This window comes from Cyprinus carpio, chromosome A13, assembly GCF_018340385.1.
Source record: "Cyprinus carpio isolate SPL01 chromosome A13, ASM1834038v1, whole genome shotgun sequence".
NCBI classification, from domain to species: Eukaryota; Metazoa; Chordata; class Actinopteri; order Cypriniformes; family Cyprinidae; genus Cyprinus; species Cyprinus carpio.
This window is the reverse complement of record NC_056584.1, coordinates 20,583,566-20,607,046: the sequence shown is the minus strand read 5'-3', so window position 1 is coordinate 20,607,046 and position 23,481 is coordinate 20,583,566. Positions and strand designations below refer to the sequence as shown.

The 23,481-nt window shown below is 35.9% G+C and overlaps 2 protein-coding genes across 3 annotated transcripts in view; both read left to right on the top strand.

Moving 5' to 3' along the window:
* LOC109083712 (pecanex-like protein 1) overlaps positions 1-10,204 on the top strand; it is a 39,389-nt gene extending 29,185 nt beyond the window's left edge. Inside the window, 15 exon segments of the mRNA XM_042769281.1 lie at positions 15-192; positions 273-381; positions 495-624; positions 725-783; positions 913-1,128; positions 1,998-2,251; positions 2,384-2,614; positions 3,215-3,315; positions 3,425-3,575; positions 3,696-3,926; positions 4,034-4,308; positions 4,388-4,560; positions 6,893-7,347; positions 7,432-7,572; positions 9,103-10,204. Of these exon segments, the coding sequence (XP_042625215.1) occupies positions 15-192; positions 273-381; positions 495-624; positions 725-783; positions 913-1,128; positions 1,998-2,251; positions 2,384-2,614; positions 3,215-3,315; positions 3,425-3,575; positions 3,696-3,926; positions 4,034-4,308; positions 4,388-4,560; positions 6,893-7,347; positions 7,432-7,572; positions 9,103-9,243 (2,845 nt within the window). The 3' untranslated portion in view covers positions 9,244-10,204.
* A 1,716-nt stretch (positions 10,205-11,920) lies between these two features.
* On the top strand, positions 11,921-19,208 carry LOC109100486 (legumain-like). Of its 2 annotated transcripts, none has more exons than XM_042769279.1 (14): positions 11,921-12,067; positions 12,838-12,997; positions 13,122-13,219; positions 14,454-14,535; positions 14,629-14,711; positions 14,980-15,055; positions 15,583-15,645; positions 15,780-15,846; positions 15,929-16,047; positions 16,184-16,273; positions 16,794-17,003; positions 17,559-17,729; positions 17,830-17,897; positions 18,117-19,208. In XM_042769279.1, exons 2-14 carry the CDS (start codon positions 12,851-12,853, stop codon positions 18,181-18,183), a joined length of 1,341 nt encoding a protein of 446 aa, XP_042625213.1. In that variant the 5' UTR covers positions 11,921-12,067; positions 12,838-12,850; the 3' UTR covers positions 18,184-19,208. The 2 variants fall into 2 exon arrangements, with proteins under 2 accessions (XP_042625213.1, XP_042625214.1); XM_042769280.1 differs by having other exon boundaries at positions 11,937-12,067; positions 12,842-12,997.
* The last annotated feature ends 4,273 nt before the right edge of the window (positions 19,209-23,481 follow it).

Below are 23,481 nucleotides of genomic sequence, written 5' to 3'. Positions count from 1 at the left end.
TTTTTCTCATTTAGGGTCGGGGCTCTAGTGATAACCATCGCTGGGCTGAAGCTGCTGCGTTCTTCCTTCAGTAGTCCAACATATCAGTACGTCACTGTCCTCTTCACGGTCCTGTTCTTCACATTTGATTACCGGCAGTTTTCTGAGACATTGCTGCTGGACCTTTTCGTTATGTCCATCGTTTTCAGCAAGGTCAGCCCTAATTCCTATAGCATCTTTTTACTCTTTCAGAAGTTCTGTTGTGTAACTGTGTGATGTGTTGTGTTTTGTAGTTATGGGAGCTCTTTTATAAGTTGAAGTTTGTTTATACCTACATCGCGCCCTGGCAGATTACCTGGGGCTCTGCCTTCCATGCCTTCGCCCAGCCGTTTGCAGTGCCACGTATCCTGAACACACAAACCTGCTTCGGATTTAACATAGTTTACAGGCTTTGTCAAATTCAGGTGTCTGTCTTGTTGTTTCTTGCTCTTCTTCCTTGACTTGGTCCCCTCCAGACTCTGCCATGTTGTTTGTACAGGCCATTGTGTCTGCGGTTTTCTCCACTCCATTAAACCCTTTTCTTGGCAGTGCCATCTTCATCAGCTCGTACGTACGACCTGTGCGCTTTTGGGAGAGGGAATACAAGTAAGACACTCTTGAATATCAGTATCTCCTGTTTCCTTTTGCCTTTTTAGCCTAGCCCACAAAACATTTATAAGATTCAAATGTAATTTTTGTGTTTTAGTACTAAGCGAGTTGATCACTCCAACACTAGACTTGCTTCCCAGCTTGACAGAAACCCAGGTACAACTACATACACTGTCTGTTGTAAATATAAAATCATTCTTAATTTAGTTTCTTGCCTGTGCTGTTCTAGATTTGTGTGACATGTGGCTTGACTTTGGAATCTCTTCTGATCTCTCATGTTGTCAGGTTCAGATGATAATAACTTGAACTCCATTTTCTATGAGCATTTGACGCGTTCCCTGCAGCATTCTCTGTGTGGAGACCTGCAGCTGGGCCGCTGGGGAAACTACAGCATCGGAGACTGCTTCATCCTGGCATCTGATTACCTCAATGCTCTCGTTCACCTTGTTGAGATTGGCAATGGCCTCATCACCTTCCAGCTCAGAGGACTTGAGTTTAGAGGTGAGGAGAGAAAAAGTTAAGGAGAGAGAGACTAAATGAGCAATTGAAAGAGAAACAAACTAAACCATTTAAAATTTTTGAGTTTTTGGAATTTTTATTTTATTTTATTTTTTAAGAAATTAAAACTTTCATTCATTACAGATGCATTAAATTGATCAAAAATGAATATAGAGATATTTATAATTTAAAAAAATTGTAATGTTAATATTTCAAACAAATTCAAATTCATCAAAGAATCCTGAAAAAAATGTATCATGATTTCCACACAAATATTAAGCAGTTTTCAACATAATAACAAAATAAGAAAAATGTTTCTTGAGCATGAAATTGGCATATTAGAATTATTTCTGAAGGATCATGTGACTGAAGACTGGAGTATTAATGCTGAAAATTCAGCTTTGCTATCACAGTAATAAACTACATTTTTTAAGTATATTCAAATACAAAACAATCGTTTTAAAATGTAAAAAATATTTCACAGAATTACTGTTTTTACTGTATTTCAGTCAAAAAAAAAAAAAAAAATTTCTTTTTTTAAATGAAATGGCTCACTGTTTTCTAAATTTAGAAATTAAAGCTCTCTCCCCAATCCACCCAAACCATTTGTAAATATTAAGCCACAAAAACAGGTCATTCAGAAATCAGTAAGCAACATTACAACCATGAGCACATTAACATAACTGCCCAGATTTACAACGCCTGTTTAGTAATCAGCAACTTGGTGGGGGTGTGGTTACTGATATCAGGAGGTAACCAATCATAAGAGAGTGTAGCAAAACAGACCATTTATAAAATTTTACATGAGTTATTAATTTTGAAAGGATTATATGAGCCTAGTTAAAAGATTTCTTTTCCTCTCTCTATCTCAGGGACGTATTGCCAGCAGAGGGAGGTGGAGGCGATAACAGAGGGAGTTGAAGAAGATGAAAGCTGTTGTTGCTGTGAGCCCGGTCATCTCCCCCATCTGCTGTCCTTCAATGCTGCATTCGGACAGCGCTGGCTGGCCTGGGAGGTTCTGGTCACTAAATACGCCCTGGAGGGCTACAGCATCACCGATAACAGTGCCGCGTCAATGCTGCAGGTGTTTGATCTGCGGCGAATCCTCACCACCTACTATGTTAAGGTCAGCAGACAACCTTCTCATCCTGTACCAAACTGCTCTATTGATAATTGGCTAGGCAAGTTTAAAAAAATAATGTCCTGATATTGTTGAAAATCATTTGTTTATTATTTATGTGTGTTTGTTTGTTTGTAGGGCATCATTTATTATGTCATTGCATCTCCTAAACTGGAGGAGTGGCTGGCAAACAAAGCCCTTCTTGAGGGCTTGAAGAGCTGCAGAGAGCGAAACTATGTTGACTTGGATCCAACTTTTAACCCCAATATTGATGAAGACTATGACCACAGACTGGCTGGAATCTCCAGAGACAGTTTCTGCTCTGTCTACCTCAGCTGGATCCAGTACTGCAACTCACGGAGAGAGAAGGTAAACGTTCAGCCACACAACATGTCTGATGAATATGTTAATAGCTGATGAGTGAAAAGTACTCTACACTACCTTTTAAAAGTTTGGTGTTTGTAAGGTTTTTTGTAAGTTTGTGAGTCTGATGCTCACCAAGACTCAGTTTAACTGATCAATAACAACAACAAAAAAACAGTAATACTGTTAAATATTATTGCATTTTTAAAATACCTGTTATCTGTTTTAATATATTTTAAAATGTAATTTATTCCTGTGACTACAAAGCTGTTTTTTTAGCATCATTACTAGAGTCCCAGTGTCACACGATCCTTCAGAAATCATTCTAATATGCTCATTTGCTGCTCAAGAAACATTTATTACTATTATAAGGAAACCGTGACATGTTTTAAGGACCCATATATCATTAGAATATAAAGAAAAACAGCATTTTAAAAAAATATATATATATATTTTTTTTTACATTTACTGCATCCTTGCTGTATAAATGATTAATTCGTTCAGAAAAAAAATGAAATAAAACAAATTGTACTGACCCCAAACTTTTGAACTGTAATGTTAGTAAACAAACTTTTTACCTTACTGCTGTCTCTCTATTTCTTTCAGCCACTGGACAGTGAGAAAGACTCTCCATTGGTTTTGTTGTGTTATGGCCTGTGTGTCCTGGGAAGGAGAGCTCTGGGAACTGCATCTCACCATATGTCCAGGTGGGGCAGCAAAAATCCTTTACTGTGCTGGAGTTTTTCCAAAAAGTTTATTATGAAGACATTGTTTGCGGTTTGTTTGTTCTAATGGTGTGTATTTGTGTTTTTACAGTAATCTGGAGTCTTTCCTGTATGGGCTGCATGCCTTGTTTAAGGGAGATTTCCGGATCTCATCTATAAGAGATGAATGGATCTTTACTGACATGGAACTGCTGAGAAAGGTGGTTGTCCCTGGAATTCGCATGTCACTTAAACTGCACCAGGTGAGACATTTGTGTGTGAAACAAGTATTAAGGTCATCTGTTCTCTGTGTCACATTAAATACGACTTATTATTTTATACTTTTGGTTCTGATTTTAACCAGAGTTAAACTCTGTTTGCAGGATCACTTCACCTCCCCTGATGAATACGAGGAATCTTCTGTGTTGTTTGAGGCGATCTCTTCACACGAGCAGACACTGGTGATCGCTCACGAGGGTGACCCGGCCTGGCGCAGCGCTGTCCTGTCCAACTCTCCCTCTCTGCTCGCCCTTAGACATGTGTTGGACGAAGGGACCAACGAATATAAGATCATCATGCTTAACAGACGCTACCTCAGCTTCAGGGTCATAAAAGTGAGCAACAAAAAAGACAGGATAAAATTGAAGAAAGTGCACTGACAGGAAAAAGACAACTTATTTTATTAGCATCTAAATGATTTTCCATGTCTGCATGTTCTTAGGTGAATAAGGAGTGTGTACGCGGCCTGTGGGCGGGACAGCAGCAGGAATTGGTGTTTTTGCGGAACCGAAACCCAGAGCGTGGAAGCATCCAGAATGCCAAGCAAGCACTACGCAACATGATAAACTCTTCATGTGACCAGCCAATCGGATATCCCATCTATGTGTCGCCTCTGACAACATCTTACTGTAATACACACCCACAGCTAAGACGCATTATGGGAGGACCAATCAGCATTGCCAACATACGAAACTTTATCGTCAACACGTGGCACAGGTTTGTGTGTGTGGCTGAGTAAATGAGAATTGACATGTTTTGATTGTAATAATAATGACGCTCATCTTTCTCACTGCAGACTGCGTAAGGGTTGCGGCGCTGGCTGTAACAGTGGCGGGAATGTTGAAGATTGTGATGCGGGTGGCTTGTCATGTGGCAGTGGGAATTCTGGGAATTCTGGGACAGCAGCGAGTGATTCCCAGCACAGCTCAGGACCCACAGCACTGCACGCTTACACACCTCATTCTCTAGGTAAACACAGTCACCTGCTGGTTGTACACACGCACGTTTACTGTGTAATTTGCATCACCCCTTTTAAAATAATTACATTTTGTTGCTTTGCAGCCTGAAGATGGACACTTTTTTTATCCAGCTTTATTTACTCAGTGCAACTTATAACATCTAAGTGAAAGATATAACACCAACATATAACAAAATTATCACCACCTTTTGCTTCAATTACAGCCTTTTTTTTTGTTTTTTTTCTGACATGTTGTTATATCTTTCACTTAGATGTTTTAAGAGTAAATACAGCTGGATAAAACAAAAACTGTGTCCGTCTTCATTTCAGGCTGCAAAGCAACAAAATGTGATTATTTTAAAGGAGATGATTCTTTTCTGTACCCACTGTAATTATGATATATTTTGTATTGTAATGACTTAGGCCTTACCTGGTTAATATTTTCAGATACTATATCAGTTTTTAGGTTTAACATGATACTTTATTGGTATAATATGTGTTTTATTGCCGAAGTATCTAGAAAAGTGCATCAAAACAAGCATTGCGTGTAGGGCTGGGCAAAAAAACGATATTCAATTAATCGTTTTTTAAATGACGTCGATTCGATATCGATTCTCAAAAGCCATGAATCGATCTTTTTCAGTATTTATTTCCGCAAACATTTGAAAGAAGATCTGATTAATGTGAATCCTTTCATTAGTCTTCTCCACTATATGTCACCCTCTTATTTACCTTGCACAATGTTACAACAGAAAGCCTGTCACTCATTCAGTGCTTATCATGGCGGAGATTCTGTTGACAAGAACCAAGAACAAAGCAATATGTGCGATTTGCAATGCTCAGATAAAATTTTATAGTAATACTACAAATCTGCGGTAGCATTTGACATCACGCGTAAAGGTGCCATAATTTCCGCAATGAATGAATGAATGGTGGATGGTGCAACGCACTGTTTTGTTTACACAAGCGTGGACGACACTCGCTGTGTTTTCAGCCTCTGTCGTCTCACTATGATGATATGAATACACAAATTTCATCCCCAGCTGCTCTGAGAGTCACTTCATTAGCATTTTACCGTTTAATTTGACAAAACTACCTTCATATCAGATATACAGCAGCTGCAAGTTCCTCACGGCAACCCGTCAAAATAAAAGTTTAGTTTAACGTGAAGAAACTGTCAAAAATATATTACTATATAGCAGTCTTTAGACTCAATGTAACAACAAAGCTACAACTACTACTACTAATAAATATTAATAAATCTATATTTTTAAAGGAATAATCACATTTGTTTTCTTTAACATTTTAACAGTAAACCTCTGTTGTGCAGCACTTTGTTTGCCAAAAAATAAAGGGGTTTTTCATTTGTTTAGGATAAATTAAATTGTTTTATGCCTTCATCTGATTACCAGAAAAATTAAGAAGAACATTTTATATGGCACTATTATTGTTTAAAAAAGGACCCTATACAAAAAGTAGAAAAGGTTTAAAATACAGGCCTGTGGATCTTAATTTCTATTTATAAATTCACCATTTGTAAACTGATGTTTACTGTTCATTTTTTAGAAATATCAATAGCATTTGTATTAAATATATATTTACTGAATGTAATAAAAAAAAAATTTAAAATAAAAAACGAGAATCGAATCGAATCGATAGCCCTTGAATCGAAATCGAAACGAATCGGGACATTTGTATTGATACCCAGCCCTAATTGCATGTTGGCGTGACAAAGCGTTCTAAAAAGTTGAAAGATTGTGAAGTTTTATTTAGGCCTAATTTAAATCTTGTCAGACATACATTTAGATAAATGGATGGATGGATAGACTGATGGGTGGATGGATGTGTAAAAAGTTTTTTTTAAAAAACAGATTGATGGATGGATAGATAAAAAGGTAGATAATCAGATGTATGGATAGATGAAAAGATAAATATATGGATGGATGATGGATAAAAAGATAGATAAGCAGATGGATGGACTGATAGATAGATAAATAGATTAATGGATAGACTGATGGATGGATGGATAAAAAGAAAGATAAACTGATGGATCGATTGACTGATGGATAGATAAGTGGATTGATGTCTAAATGGATGGATAGATAGACTGATATATAGATGGATGCATGGTAGATAGATAAAAAGATAAATAAACGTATGGATAGATAGATAGATAGATAGATAGATAGATAGATAGATAGATAGATAGATAGATGACAAGATAGATAAATGGATGGATGGACTGATGGATAGATTGATGGAAGGATGAAAAGATAAAAATGCAAAGATAGATAGATAGATAGATAAGAAAGAAAGTAACCTACAGTCTCTCTCTCTCTTCAGGTACGAGTCAGAGTTCTCAGTCAGTGCAGTCTGGTTTGGTTCGTCAGTCTCCTGCTCGTGCGTCTGTCGTCAGTCAGTCATCCTCATATCGTCACAGCAGCAGCCGCCAGTCTTCACTCCGCACGTCTGTGACGGGTCTGGAGCCCTGCAGACGTTCCTCCAGCAGCCAGCTTTCTCTCCGCACGCTGCCAACCTCCCTCCAACTCCGGCTGGGCACCAATGCCTCAGTCGCCATCCCCGACCCGCCCGGGCCCTCCAGCTCCCTCTCTGCCCACTCCATCCCGCCCTGCAAACGACACACCCACACACTCGCCAGCCTGCTGGGAAACGAAGCCTTAGTGCTGGGGACAGACAACCATCCTCACCCCCACCATCATCTTCACTACATCCACCATCATCATCACAATCCCTCGCTGTCCTGTCTGAGAAGGGATGACATCTCCTACAGGGTGCAGGTGAGCATCTGGCCTTCTCGTATTTGGCCCTTTAACTGTGAAATTTGATGTTATAATGAAGCATACACATTTTTTTGTGTGTAGATTGTGGATGTGAGTCAGGTGTTGGATGTAATGAATCATCCCAAGAGGAAGGAGCTGGTGTGGCCAGATGAGAGTATGAGACTAAGATCTGGACGCAACTTCTGGAGGGACTGGAGTCCCCTAGAAGGCATGGAGGGTCATGTGAGTACATCACACACCAGTGTTGTTATTGTTAACTGAAATTTTTTTAAATCATTTTTGAAATTGAAATGAAAGAAAATTATTGTAATTGAAATAAAATATAAATATACTATATAAATAAAGTGAAAAACTTAAATATAATAAAATAAAATATAATAAATAAACTAATATTAAAATTGGTCTTAAAATAATACTAAATACTAAAATTACTAAAACTAACACAGAAATAAAAATAAATTAAAGCTAAAAAAAAAATATATATATATATATATATATATATATTAAAAAATTATATATGCAAATGTTTTATATTTACATGTTTTACATATCCATATTTGAAATATATTGTCATATGAAGTAAAAATAAATTGGAACATTTTCATATATTAATATGTATATCTAGCCCATGCAAGTATGTATATTTATGTATGTGTATTAAGTAATATAAAAGGCAATAAATAAATAAAATATTTATGGGATTGGGAAAGTCCCGGGAGTCGGGATTTGAAATTGGGTCATCTGAAGCACAACTGCGCTCCATGTCAGAGTGGGGTCTCGCTGGTATTATAAGTAGCGACTATATATGTCTTATAATATATTTTTATTTATATATACAACTTTATTGAAAAAAAAAACATATGTTTTTTAAATAAATGTTTTAAATGCATTTATTACAAAACATATATAAACATATTTTTGTATATATACTGTATGTTCTTTTAATAAAGTTGCATATATAAATAAAATATATATTATTGATTTATATGGTTACTACATAATACCATATAAAAATCATCATATAGATATTAGTATATGATTTTACAGATAAACTTCATACCTTCATCTACCCAGAGACTGTACTTATGTAAACATTATTTATGGCCTTATAGGTAACATATTTGGCAATATCACTCTTGATATAGGGCAATATATGTCATATATTACATTTCTGTGTGGGTCACACACACTTTTGGCTGTATCCTTCCCTGGAGTGATTTAGGATGTCATTAGATGTGTCTGTAGTTTTCCTGAGCCCATCTTAGTTGGAGATCCACGGCACAGGTGATTTCCAAAATGCATGATAATTGAAGAATCTGGTTCCATTTTGATCATTATTTGGTGAGTCAGACAAATCCTGTCAAAGAACATATCCACTGTCCAGGTCATATTTCACCCCAAAATCAAAAGGAAAAAAAAATAAAATACATATTGACTCTTTGCATATTTTAAAACTATAATAAAGTACATTTTCCTAAATTCCCATTAACTTAATGCAAAATAAAACCATAAAAAAAAACAAAAAAAAAAAACATTTTAATTATTTTTTATTGGGTGAGTCAGAAAAATCCTGCCAAACAATATGTCCACTGTCTAAGTCACATTTCACGTCGAAAAAAAAAATAGAGATTATTTTTTAAGAATTAAAGCATGTTTTAGGACCATATTATTGGACTTTTTGGACAGTTAAACCTTACCCCCCCGGATTCACCCTTCTTTCCTAATTTCCCACTACTCCCTCTCTCTCCATAGGTGGTTCATCGTTGGGTGCCTTGCAGTCGTGATCCGGTTAGTCGGTCTCACATTGATAAGACCATCCTGCTGGTCCAGGTGGATGATAAACTGGTTCCCATTATAGAGACGGGAGTGATTGAACTGGGGGCAGAAGTGTGAGGACACACTCGTGTAATGTCAGGCCAGAGGAAGAATGAGGCCACGCTCACTTCCAGCTGCTGATCAGGGCGCAGGAAGCCAGGGAATCGTGCAAATGGAGAACATACACACTCACACACGCTGCAAGAAGCACACTTGCTCAAATCTGGACAGAAAGCTGCCTTGCTTTGTGTTCCTCAGATATGCTGCATGAGAGATCAGCTTCTGTAAACTCTTCTCTCTCTTTTTCTCTCCTTTACGAGCAGCTGCGGTCTCATTCTGCTTTTTTAGGTTCTATGCATCTCATCAGCTGTCTGTAAACACACTCACAGGGAACACTACAAACGAGCTTGATGTACACGCAGAGAAGAGTTTTTTTATTACAGCTATAATTAAGTTTTATTTTGTATTTCTGCCAAATTAAGTCGGGTGCACAGTGCTGCCCTGGACATGCAGTGAATCATGTGACAGACTGTTTTTTACTAGCTGCCAAGACAGACAGATGATCACGTTGAGGATGATGATAAAACAGAAGCAGGTGCTTCTGATACAGAGCTCTCTTATGTCATTCTTATTCTTCATCCTTGTGTTTTTTTTTTTTTTTTTTGAGGATCCATTTGACAACAGAGATTTGTTATGAGAAACTTTAACTTGCACTATGATTTGTTTTGTTTTTGATTTGCAGCTGTGCACTACTTTCTACGATTACAAGTTATTTATTCCTCTACATTTGAATCACCATGGTTACCGATGCCTTTGGAATGCAAAATGCGAAATTATCAACACATTCTTTTCTGCCATTTTGACAGTTATTTCTTTAGCTTGAGAACAGAAGTGGTTTTTTAACCACGTGTAGTTATGTATGAATATATAAATGTGTCTGTATAAAGATTTGGCTTTGAATATTTATTATTGTATTTACATTTTGTTATATTGTTTTTCATTTACAGGACAAATAAAGACAATGCATAAATATTATTAAGTCCTGCTCCCAAGTGATTGATGTCATTCTTTTATGAGAAGGATGAATTGAGGTGCATCTGGGGCATGAACTCATATTCATGTGATTTGGGGACACAGCCCTTAAAAATAGTCATGAGAAGACACAAACCATGAGAGTAGTTAACAAAGAAATGGCTCCATTTGCTGATCACTAATGTTTTTTATGCTTATAAAGTGCAGTGATTCATTGCTTTGGCTGTGATCACTGGCATAATCTGTATATCAGTATCGTGTCTTTAGGATAAAGAAAAGCAGTTAGTATATAAAGCCGATATCTCAAAATAGAAAAAAATAAAGACCTTTTGGGAAAATGTTAAATTTCAGAGTGTGCTAAACTGGTGTCCTATTACACTTAAGTATTCTTATCAATTTGTGTTAAGAAACAGTGACAGAAGGAAAAAAATTAATTTCCTCACTCCTGATTGTGAAGAAGAGTTTTCTTTTTGATATTTATATTTATCAGATATTGGTAAAACACATTATATATAAAAGGGCTGGACAATATGGCCAAAATTTATATCACATTATAATTCTTAATTTCGGTCGACATAATATAAAAATCATTAGTTAATGGACATTCAAATAGTTATGAATGTCTTGAAACTTTTGATAAGTGTTTATGTGACAAAAAAGTGTGTTTGTGTGTGACAAACTTTGTTAGTGCAGAGTTCTGAAAAAGTGAAAACGTTATTATAAATTGTTAATGTTCCAATTATTAGTTGTTGTTTTTTTTGTTTGTTTTTTTGTTTTTTGAGTAATCCAGCCATATAGCTTTTCTTCAGCAAAATATGCTACATTATATATATGAAACTTTTCTCATGTTCTTGTTAAAATAGCTTAGACTATCATGGGGTCTCTGATAATAGTTACCAGAGATCATATCTGAAAATCTATTAAAATATTGAGGGGACTTTTTGAGGAAGCTTGTTTGTGGTGTGTACACCAGCAGAAGAATTTACAGTGAATCCTAGACACCCAGTGAAGAGACTTTAATACTGGTGTAATAAATTATTGCTAAGATAAAAAAGCACATTAGGTGTCAAAGGTTTCACTAAGTTAAATCTAGAATTATGAATGATAATTTAGAGTCTTACAGGTGTAATTCATAATAAAACCACTGTCTCAATAAATTTGCCTTAAGCTTGAGAATCAGTATCGGTAAATTACTTAAGAATCTGCAGAAGGGATTTACCAGTGAGAAACAGTACAGATTATTATAGCCTGATCTGAAACAACAGTGAGTATCAGGTCTATTTAGTATAAGCATTGCATGTAAATGGTCTGTTCCTGGTTACTAGAACGACACCTGTAAAAACAGCACAACAGGTGAGATCAACCTAGCTATAAAAATATGCGTGGTGTAGTGAAATAGCAGTCATGTGACAAACGGGTGACCTGATCATGTGCTCGATTATTTTCTGCCCAGATAATAAAAAAAGAAGGCCAGGTATATATGTTAAGGCTTCTCAGTAAAGATGATGAATAACCTTTTTTTCTAACCAATTATTAAATCCCCTAAAACAGCAGAGGCTTTCCCCCTGAACGAACATAACCACTCTCCTTGTCAAATGGTAGACCACTTAAGCGCACTACTTTCGAAAAGCTTCCTCTTTTCTTGTTTTGTTTCAGTCAAACTCGTTGCACATGACTGGCTAGTCACGCGGTCAGTTGAGGCTCCGCCCAGGAGTCAAATGTGATTGGATGCTGCGCGGAGCCTTGTGTCGCTGATTGGATGGCTCGTGGACTCCGTTTTCGCTGATTGGCTGCTTCGCATGCGTCGTAGCACAGTCTAAAGCGTCGCGTAGCTCCAGTGCGGGCAGCTCGGGCAGCGCGTACTGAACGGGTAAGAGCACTGAAACTACGATTATTTATATTTAATTCTAAATTAAATTAATTATACTCGTTTTGTTTGGTTGAAGTTTGTATAATTAATCAGCTCCAGGTTAAATACCACATTTAGCTAACACGAGTACAGTTTAAATCCCCCTCTGGCCTGTGTTATTATTGTAGCCTGATGTCCTTGTATGTTTATATGATGATTACGAGATCACTTTCTAAAATATACCTTAGTAAACAGTCATTTTTAAAGTTACAGTCTTTTATTTCCACAATTAGTATTTTCTACCATTATCATATAAGACATTTAACCAAATAATAGGTCATATTCTGTTTGAAGGAGATTTATTATGGTTTTATAGTAGTAACAATAACTGTATTAATTAACTATGGTTGATTTTTGTAAATATGAAATGTTCAGCATAGTGCGAAACTTCTAATAAATTAACTCAAAAGATCACAGATTCTAAAATTTCACACTTATTCTTTTTATCTGGGTTTTTGTTGTAAGAAGATATTTTGTGGGGTGTGTTTTGAAAAAACAGCTTTTTTTTTGTATCTATAAAGGCTTAGTGAAAATGAAAGTGTGTTGGGTATTTAGAATATGCCTGTATTATAATATACAAGTATATTATATTATAAGCGAAATGAAAGTCATTAAGTACTTTTTGTAGTTTGAAAAATACAAATGCCTTTTAAAGGAATTTACAATCTTTAAACTTATAATAGCAAGTATTATGTTGCAAGCAAGTGGATTATTTTTCATCTCTGTTTCAGGTAGATCGCAGAGATGAGTCCCCAGATAGTAGCGGTTTTAGGTCTTGCCCTGAGCCTGGGGCTGGTAGTGAGTGGTTTTCCTGCCGAGCAGCCAGAAACCGGGAAGCACTGGGTCCTCATTGTGGCCGGATCGAATGGCTGGTACAATTACAGACACCAGGTGAGGGTGGAACTGGATCTTTGAGGTGGAAAAAGTACATGGGTTTTTCCGAACTTTTAGTCAGTTGTCATATCTGAAGTCTTTTTAGATTTTTATTGTGTTTTATTTGTGTGTGTGTGTATAGGCCGATGTGTGCCATGCATATCAGATTGTCCATAGGAATGGTATTCCCGATGAGCAGATTGTGGTGATGATGTATGATGATCTTGCTCAGAACCCTGAGTGAGTATGACTTGTACGATTTAAACAAATTGGTGGTAGTGTAATGTAGTGGTTCTCAACCTTTTTGACTCCAAGGCCCTCCTATGTCCAAAACAATATTCAAAGTCTCTCCTATCTAAGCTTATATTTACTCTGTTACTTTAGTTTTAATTACAATTAATAAACTAAAAAAAAATGATGTCTCTTTAATCATTTTTTAGTATGTTAATTAAAAGAGTTTAGATTTAGTATTAAATTAATATTTATATATATATATATATATATATATATATATATATATATAGATATATATTATATATATATATCATATATATATATATATATATCTATATAAAATGTAATATATATATATAATATATATATATATTTTTTTTTTTTTTTTTTTTTATGTTAATTAAAAAAAGACTTATTGGGGGCCCCCTGGTTGAGAACCACTGGTATAGTGAGATCTGGACAGGTAACCCAAGAGATATTGGATTAAGAGAAGAACAAGCACTTTACCCCATATGGCCTCAGATTGTAGAAAATGTGCTGTTAGCTGTTTCAGATATACAAAAAAAATCTCTGGGTAATTTCTCACCAACACCGAAATGAGCGCTTCCCCTAAATTGTTTTGTTAAAGTGGTGACTTCAAAAGGCAGAAATGAAAAGCTCTACCGCATGCATTGGTGCACACACACACACACACACGCACACCGAAACAAAGCTTTGAGTCAGTTACCTTTCAGAAGTCACGAGTATCTAATTTAACCACCAGAATATTTAGGTGTGACAACAGGAAAAATGGATGAATTGTAACATGACAGAAAAAAAAAATTATATATATATATATATATATATATATATATATATATATATATATATATATTCTCAGAATGGAAGAGGTCAAATTTTAATCTTTATATTTTTATTGGAAGTTGGACAGCTGTGACATTTGTTGCTTTAGTGGCTTTTTTATGAATTCATGTGTAGGTCAGGTCTTCCAGCTGAATTAAACAATGAAAGAAAGAGATGAGGTGATTGTTGACTTAGTCACATGGTTTTGTGGTTAAATTTTAACCTACGGTATGTTTGATAAGAGGAGGAAAAAGAGGTCTTTTTATTATTGTTTGCAGTATTTTTTTTTAATAATTGTTATACTTTTTATAATCAGTTAACCAGTTTTGCTCCTTAAAAACCAAAAGCCTTTTCAGTGGAGAGGTTCTTATGACTCTGTATTTTTATTTGTGTCCAGGAACCCTACTCCAGGAGTGATCATAAACAGACCCAATGGAACGGATGTTTACAAAGGAGTGCTGAAGGACTACACTGGTGATGTGAGTCAACGTGCACCTCTGAATCTGAGATTTGAGTTGGTAAATGGTGTGTTTGCTGTCCATTCATTAATATCGTGTGTGTTTGTGATATAGGACGTGACTCCTCAGAACTTCCTGGCGGTGTTGAAAGGTGATGCTGCTAGTGTGAAGGGAGGCTCCGGAAAAGTGCTGAAAAGGCAAGTTACCATAAAAACTGTGGCAGAGAGGGGCTAGAGGTCATTAGCATGTTTTTTTTATTTCTTTGGGGGGTGGGGGTTGATAGTGTGTGTTTTGAAATGTACATTTTGATAGATTGTAGTGTCTTACTAAACTTATTGCCCTGTGAAATCTCTGTCTCTTTTGTCTCTGTTTGTGCATGTTGAGGCAGATAAGTTGAAAAACCGGTCTTGTGATATACTTTCCTTTCTCAGTGTATTTTTTTATTATTGTTCTTTCTCCTGGCAGTGGTCCAAATGATCATGTGTTTGTGTATTTCACTGATCATGGAGCACCGGGTCTGCTGGCCTTCCCTAATGATGATGTAAGCAGTTTCTGCTTCCTGTGGTCATTTAGCTGAGTCCGATTCTTTCAGATCCTTTTTACACGCAGTATACAGTTCTTTCCAAAGTCTCAGACTACTAGTGTAAATGCTTCTATTTGATAATTTCATTACAAATTTTATAATCAACATAAGTAATTTAGTTTATTTAAAAAAAAAAAAAATTAACACACAATCCCAGATTATCTCAATTTTTTGACCCCCCCCCCCCCCCCCCCCCCACTGAAAATTTTCAAGCAGTAGGTCAGCTGACAGAAAGATTTCATATGAGTAACACATTTAACTCGTAGGAGGTTTAGATGTGAGTTGCATTGAAAACTAGCTGCACTGACAACTTTTCTGGTAATTGTGTATAATCATTGGGTGGGAGCGTTATTGCTTCACTTCCTTATGCATGATGAGTTAATCCATAAACCCATAAATTAATGGGAATGTTGTAAATGTCACACAGATGGCTTCATCTCTAGAAACGTACAGTAAATCATACCTCTTCTTTTCTCTGTTTTTAGCTTCATGTAGATGACCTGATGGAAACCATCAAGTACATGCACCAAAACAACAAATACAAGGAGGTGACTGTTACATGTGTTTGCTCATCAATATTAATAAGATACAATCTAGAATTTCTGTTTGCAAATTTCTTTTTTTTTTTCTTTTTTTTTCATTTCTTTTTTTTTTTTCAATACATTCTTTCTCGCACACACAGATGGTGTTGTATATTGAAGCTTGTGAATCTGGCTCTATGATGAAGCCTCTGCCAGTTAACATTAATGGTGAGTTTTTCTTTAACATCACACATGCTGCGGTGCGTAAATAACATTACGTATAATCGGCTATGTTCTGTCTGTGTCTCAGTTTATGCTACCACCGCTGCCAACCCTCATGAGTCCTCATATGCCTGTTATTATGATGAGGCCAGAGACACCTACCTGGGAGACTGGTACAGTGTCAACTGGATGGAAGACTCCGACGTGGTTCGTACACGTCTAACAGCAAACCTTGTTTAGAATCTATCTTCAAAGAGACGGAACATAGAAAAGAGCATTTATTCAGCCCGAGCAGTCTGACTGTGGGAAGGTGTTTTAAAAGGTTGTGTGTTTGTTTCTTTAGGAGGATCTGAACAAAGAGACTTTGGCCAAACAGTTCAAGATCGTAAAGGCCAAAACCAACACCAGCCATGTAATGCAGTATGGAAACAAGGTAACGCACTCACAAACACTAAGATGTAAATACATTTCGTAAATATGTTGTAGCATTGCGTTAGCAGCGCAAAAGGTTGTGGGTTCAATTCCCAGGGAACACACATACTGGTAAAAAAAAAAAAAAATTGTATATCCTGAATGCACTGTAAGTCACTTTGGATAAAAGTGTCTGCTAAATGCATAAATGTAATGTAAAATGGACCCTGTTTTTGGAAGAAGGAAAAAAATAAATAAATAATCAAATTTTATCAGTCTGGTCCCTAAATTGTGGCAACTGTGAGCAGCATCCTAAAAATAGTTTATTAACAATATGATGTATATTGATCTGCTGTGAGGTTCTTCATGAGTTGAGGTTTAGCATCTGTCTCATTCTCGGCTAATTCAGAAAGTTTCCGTTCATAGTCATGTATAGTTTATAGACGAGGAAGTGTTTGATTAAAAGCAGAAATCCTGTTCTGAGTACTGTCTGCATGTCTGTACTTGCCAAATGTAACTCTCTTGGTTTGTTTGTGTTTTAGACGCTGTCCCACATGAAGGTGATTGTGTTCCAGGGTAATTCAAAAGGTCTTGATAAGGCACCTGAGCCTGTGTCGTTGCCTGTGATTACTGAACATGACCTCATGAGCAGCCCTGATGTGCCCCTTGCAATCATGAAGAGAAAACTCCAGAAGTCCAATGACATTAATGCAGTTGTTGGTTACATGAAAGAAATCCATGAACATCTACAGGTTTGAAGCACTACTTTTTACCAATCAATTTAAACAAATGATTATTTATTCATTTATCTTAATTGTTAAAAGTTAATTCACACTATCGTTAAAAAGTATGTTGTAATTAAAGTTTCTTAATGAAATGAATATTTTTATTCAGCAAGGATTAATTAAATGTCTTTACTCTCAGTTGATCAATTTGTCACTTTTTATTTAAAATAAGTGATGTTCTTTTGAACTTTCTATTAAACAAAAAATCCTGAAAAAAAAAGTCAACGTTTTATTTTTAAAATAATTTCTGAAGGATCATGTGACACTGAAGACTGGAGTAATGACTGCTGAAAATTCTCCATTGGTATTGCAGAAATTATTGCTGGTTTTACTGTATTTTTGATCAAATAAACAGCATTGGAAAGCATAAAATACTTCTTTCAAAAACTTTAATCTTACTGATCCCAAACTTTTAAATGTTAGTGTTTGTGATATACTGCAAGTGATGTATGTGATAGAGATTTCAATCAAGATGATCATATTATAATGGATTTTATGTTTGTTTTTTGTGTGTGTATGTAGGTGCGCGAGCTGCTTGGGAACACCATGCGTAAGATCGTGGAGCATGTGGTGTTGGAGAGTGAGGAAGTGCAGGATTACCTGGATGGACGTGAAGAACTCACAGAGTATGAATGTTACAAAACTGCTGTCAAGCACTACAAGAAACACTGCTTCAACTGGCACCAGCAGGAGGTATGAACGGTCAGCCTGAACAGGCATCCTTGTGCTCTTTTTATCTGCATGATAAGTTGTGTTATGCAGTGTGTGTGACATCTTTTCTCTCTTGTTGCAGTATGAATATGCTCTGAGACACCTGTATGCTTTGGTAAACCTGTGTCAGGGAGGATACCAGGCCCAGAGGTAAAAACACATTTTTTTTCTCTCTCTCCACTTCCATGTCTTTTCTCTAGATAATGATGTCTAAACTTTGTAAACAATGAACCATAAAAGCTGTGAAGGATGATTCCATTTTAAACAGCGCCCCCTGCCAGTGATAGTGAGTTATGTTTTATTGTAGAATGTGAATGGAGAAACTCATTTTATCTGTTATTTAAATCTCATATCTGTCCATTTTCACAGAATCACAGCAGCCATGGATGATGTGTGTTACTTCAGACAGCAGAAACGTTTACTTGTGAGCCACTGAGGACTTTTGCATGGACTACACTTTGCACAAAAGAATCAGACTGATGGGAAAATCTGTATCATTCGGCAAATTTGACTGATTTTTTTGAAAATGTTACTTTTAATGAGGATTTGCACTTCTGAAATTTTTATGTGATGTTTTACTGATCTTTATTTTGTTTTAAAGAAAGAAATGTGCTTTAAGATGCCGCCCAGTGACCCCTGACAAACACTTTGGGCCGTTAACTTTTTTTCATATTTTGTCTGTGTGTGTGGTGTGTGTATTTTTTATTTTTTTTCCTTCAGATGTCTCCTCAACAGATATTTTTTCAGTACAGCTTTAGAATGACACAATGGCAATTTTTTTGCACCTCATTTAGTGACCATAATTATATCTTTTAAGATGGTTTGGAAACCAAAGTATTCAAATGCCCAATCAGTGAATAAAGTCCAATCTTACAGGATGTTGAACAGGTGCATTCAAACAATGAAAAACAAACACTAGCTAGACATGTTTAACTACACGCTGCACTAAGATTTTTTATTTTATTTTTTATTTTATTTTTATCTGCTTGTTGACAGAGCATGACAATACCCAATTTCTCTCCTGTAGTAAAATAAAAGCTTTTCTTTGGTTACTGACTAAATGTATACCTATTAAACTAAAATGCAAACTAACCTAAATATCTGAAGTCAGTGGTCATACATAACAAGAAGTGTCTTAAATAACTGAGATCACTGCTCGAAAACAGCTGTAGTTTGAGCAGTTAATGAGCGGGTGTGTTTAGTGTAATGGTTGATGTGTCAGGCTGTGCTATTAAGTCAAGTGCCCTCCGTTTAGAATAATTTGAGGCCTCAAACCACTAAACTAAAGGGAGGTGTAATGTTTGAGGAGTGTTTGCTGGAGTTTAAGCTCTGTAAGGAAAGTGACTTTGCACTGACAACATGGGTTAAACACTTTGGGAAACAATACACTGAACTACTATCAATGTTAAGCAGTGAATTATTGATTATAAAAGCCATAATAAAACTGAATTGAGTGGTGAATTTGTTGAATGTGTTTTTTCATTTTGACAAATAAATAGATGTTACTTGTTGGAAATTTTAATTGCATTGGTTCTTATGCCATATAGCAACCTATGAGCTTATTTTCGTTGCTATATCAGATTAAATTAAATAAAAAAAATATATATAATTTCTTATATAGCAACAAAACTCAGCTCATTAGTTGTAGGGAATATTTGCAATACATATACAGTGAGTATAGAAAAGAATCACCCCCTTTACAATAATAAATTTTGTTGGTTTGCAGGCTGAAATGAAGACGGACACAATTTTTGTTTTATCCACTTATTTACCCACTTATTTTAGTTTTATTACTTATAAGGCCCTTAATGGCTTAGCTCCTGCGTACCTAACTAGTCTTCTACCACGCTACAACCCATCACACTCCCTAAGGTCACAAAACGCTGGACTTTTGATAGTACCTAGGATAGCAAAGTCCACTAAAGGAGGTAGAGCTTTTTTGCATTTGGCTCCCAAACTCTGGAATAGCCTTCCTGATAATGTTCGGGATTCAAACACACTTCCTCTATTTAAATCTAGATTAAAAACACACCTCTTTGGCCAAGCATTCAAATAATGCATCTCATAATTTTGGACTGCAGTTATATCTGATCAAATGTGCATTATTATTCTTTAGCTTGGGTTAAACTAATTAATTTTACTTGGCTGGAACAGCAGCTACGCTAATTATGTCTCTATTTGTTTCTATCTCTATTTACATCCCGTGGTAACTAGGATTTACACAAGCTCCAGTCTGGATCCAGAACACCTGAGAAGAGATGATGCCAACCCCTCAGAGGATCTCAGATGATGTTAACCCAGAGACAACATACAGAACTACCACCTTTTGCTATAAGTTTGATTGCATAAATGCTGTTAATAGTGTTAATCGTCTGTTTGTTTACGTCTTTTATTGATTTTTCTGAACATTTCTGCCATATGCACATGAACTGACAGTCACCACTGATAAGCTACTACTAAATATTGTAGAAACTTAATTTTCTGTAAAGTTGAAGTTCTGTAAAACTTGAATTGAATTGAATTGAATCCAGCTTTATTTATTCAGTGCAACTTGTAACATCCAAGTGAAAGATACAACACCAACATGTCAGGAAATAAAAAAAATCTTAGTTGGAAAAAGGATCACCTGCCTCCTAAAAATGATTTGCAAAATCAAATCAATTATATCTAATCACCTTCTTGGTACACAAAGCCATTTGACTTTCAGCTGTAATCAGCTGTGCTCATTTTGATCAGCTCAGCATTTCAGTCCTTGTATGTGCAACTGAAGCTAACAATCAACTATGGGAGGCAATGCACTTTCAAAAGATCACTGGGATAAAGCTGTGGACAGGTACAAGTCAGGAGATGGATCCAAAAAAAAAAAAAAAAGTTCATAGGCTTGATCAATGCATAGAAGCACAGTGAAGTATATTATTAAGAAGTCCAAACTGGATGAAAGACCCAGGATAGTGTAAGTAATGTGACATGTATCTAAGCATGGTGTCCCATACTCAGAATTTGTGCTCTGAATTTAACCCTTCCAAGTGCACACACAAAGCAGTGAGCACATACACACCCAGAGCAGTGGGCAGCCATTGTGTGGTGCCCGGGGAGCAGTTTGTTTGGTTCCTTGCTCAAGGGCCATTCACTCCTCCCATCTACAGTCCCTGCTGGTACCGAGACTTGAACCTGTGACCTTGGGGTTACAAGTCTGACTCTATAACCATTAGACCATGACTGCCCCCAAGCTGGTTAGAGAGGCTACCAGGAGGCCTACAGCAGCTCTAAAGCAGATGCAGGAATTTATGATAAAGAGTGGTCATTGTGTGTGTATGTGACAACAATATCACAAATTCTCCACAAACATGGCTTGTATGGGATAGTTGCAAGGAAAACTCCACTCTTCAAGAAAGGCCACATGCAGTCACGACTGAGGTTTGCCAAAACACACCTTGAAGTTTCTGAGGCAGATGAGACTTAAATTGAATTATTTGGCCTCAACACCAAATGATATGTCTGGAAGAAATCCAATACAACTCACCATCTAAATAACAGCATTCCTACAGAATGTCCTGTTATGGGGGTGTTTCTCTGCAGCAGGGACTGGAGCACTTGTCAGGATAGAAGGAAACATGGATGGGGCACACAGCGCCGCCATTCTGTTTTTGCATAATTCGCAAGCAGCAATGGTGTAATGGTACCAGTTCTAGCGTCATGGCAAAAGTTTGAGCAAAGCATGCTAACTGTTCTATTGTTAGCTGCAGAGACGAGCACAGAACACTAATTAGAGTCCCAGCCTCAGAGGAGACAAGAGAGCAGTGGATTTATTTATTTATTTACTGTATATTACTCTCCTGCCACACAGATCTAATATAAGCATGCAATTTCTTTCCCAGCTGTTTACCTTCGCAGCCATAACTGACTGTTTTTGTAACTCATGTGTTTTTAACAAACTTTTGTGTATTTGATAGTTTAATTACAATAAGACATGAAAGAGAACTTAGTTTAGTACTCAGATTCCGTATGACAGCTGCTTTCTGTGAGCGTGCTTCGGATGTGTGTGCTCAGAAAACAATATATAACAGAAGTTCAAACTAACATTGCTTTAAAACGCATATTTTCAGCACGATAGACATGATAATCAAAATCAAACAGAGTTTTTTTTTTTGTTTGTTTTTTTAATCAGAGTATCTTGAGGTACAGCTGTAAAGGCACAGCTGGAAAAGGGGGCGGGGAGCAGCAGAGAGTTTTCAATGGGAATAAAGTCCAACATGACAACATGACAACATTCCCCAAAGCACACAAAACTGACCACACAGTGGTTGAACTAGAAAAAGGTGAATGTAGAAGAAGAGTTGGAAAATATTGCAAAAGTCTAGATGTGCAAAGTTAGTAGAGACATATCCCAACAGAGTAAAGGCTGTAATTAAAGCAAAACGTGGTTCAACAAACTACTGACACAAGATCCTTTTTTCAACTCTTTGAAAAGGTTTTTTTTTTTTTTTTTTTTGACATGTTGGTGTTATATCTTTCACTTGGATGTTATAAGATGCACTGAGTAAATACATCTGGATAAAACAAAAACTCTGTCCGTCTTCATTTTAGGCTGCAAAGCAAAAAAACGTGATTATTGTAAAGGAGATGATTCTGTTCTATACCCACTGTTTTATTCATAAAATGTTTTATATTAATTTTAATTGTATTTATTTAAAATAATTATTATTATTATAATATGTTTTTATACTTTTTATTTAAATAAAATCCTTATTTACAAATATTTTTTAAAATAAATAACATATAAAATAAATAATATGAAACATTTTATGTATAATATATAATATGTATTTATTTGCAAATGTTCCCCACAGCTAATGAACTTATTTTTGTTGCTATATGATATAAAAATTAAATAAAATATAAATAAGCTCACTAGTTGTGGGGAACATTTACCAATAAAGATTTGATTTATTAAATTCAATATGTTATTAATTAAATTATATATATATATATATATTTTATATATTATATATTTCATTTAAATATTTTATCTTTTTTATTTTGTTTATTTTACAAAAAGTTTGCCGAAAGGAAACTCTACTGCATGTCAGTTTTTTTTCTTTTTTTTTTTTCTTCATTATAAGGGACTGCCATTTTGTTCAACTCACCTCAAATGGCTTTCTCTCCTGTTTCTCATTTTCTTCTTTTTGCTGTAGGGCTGTGATGTTTAGACAGAAGTCTCATGAGCAACATAACATTTACTGATAAAGCAAACATTTTAGCAGGTCTTATGCACAATGTGTATGTTATCTGAAAATAAACCTACAAATTAGCCTGAAAGGCCGCAATTTCTTACATAATATCTAGTTCTCATTGTTTGATTTTTCTTTGTTTCCTTCACCTGGTAACTATTACATAAGAATGATATACTGTATTATATGTAATTGTCATGTAACATTTTTACCTGTAAACTGTACAGCTCATCTGATGAGAGAGAAAATGTGAAACTTAGTTCAGATGAAGGTGTGCTTGACAGGTGTGAAGTGGCTGAGGTCTTGAGGTCCATTTGAGCAAATCTTCAACAAACAAGATAAGATGTTCTCAACAAGCAGACAGTGCACTCGGGAGATCTAACTGATCTATCTTACATATTTATGCAGTTTTCTCTGTCCAAATCTAGAATAATGGGTTTGAATGATAGCTTATATTTCATAGAGGAACAAATAGTAGCAACTTACAAGTTTTCCACAATGCA

Excerpts from the sequence above, each read along its gene's own strand:
- LOC109100486 (XM_042769279.1), top strand. The coding sequence starts at position 12,851 with ATGAGTCCCCAGATAGTAGCGGTTTTAGGTCTTGCCCTGAGCCTGGGG. Across the intron at positions 15,056-15,582 it reads TGGCCTTCCCTAATGATGAT|CTTCATGTAGATGACCTGAT; the intron begins GTAAGCAGTTTC and ends CTCTGTTTTTAG. Across the intron at positions 17,730-17,829 it reads TCAACTGGCACCAGCAGGAG|TATGAATATGCTCTGAGACA; the intron begins GTATGAACGGTC and ends CTCTTGTTGCAG.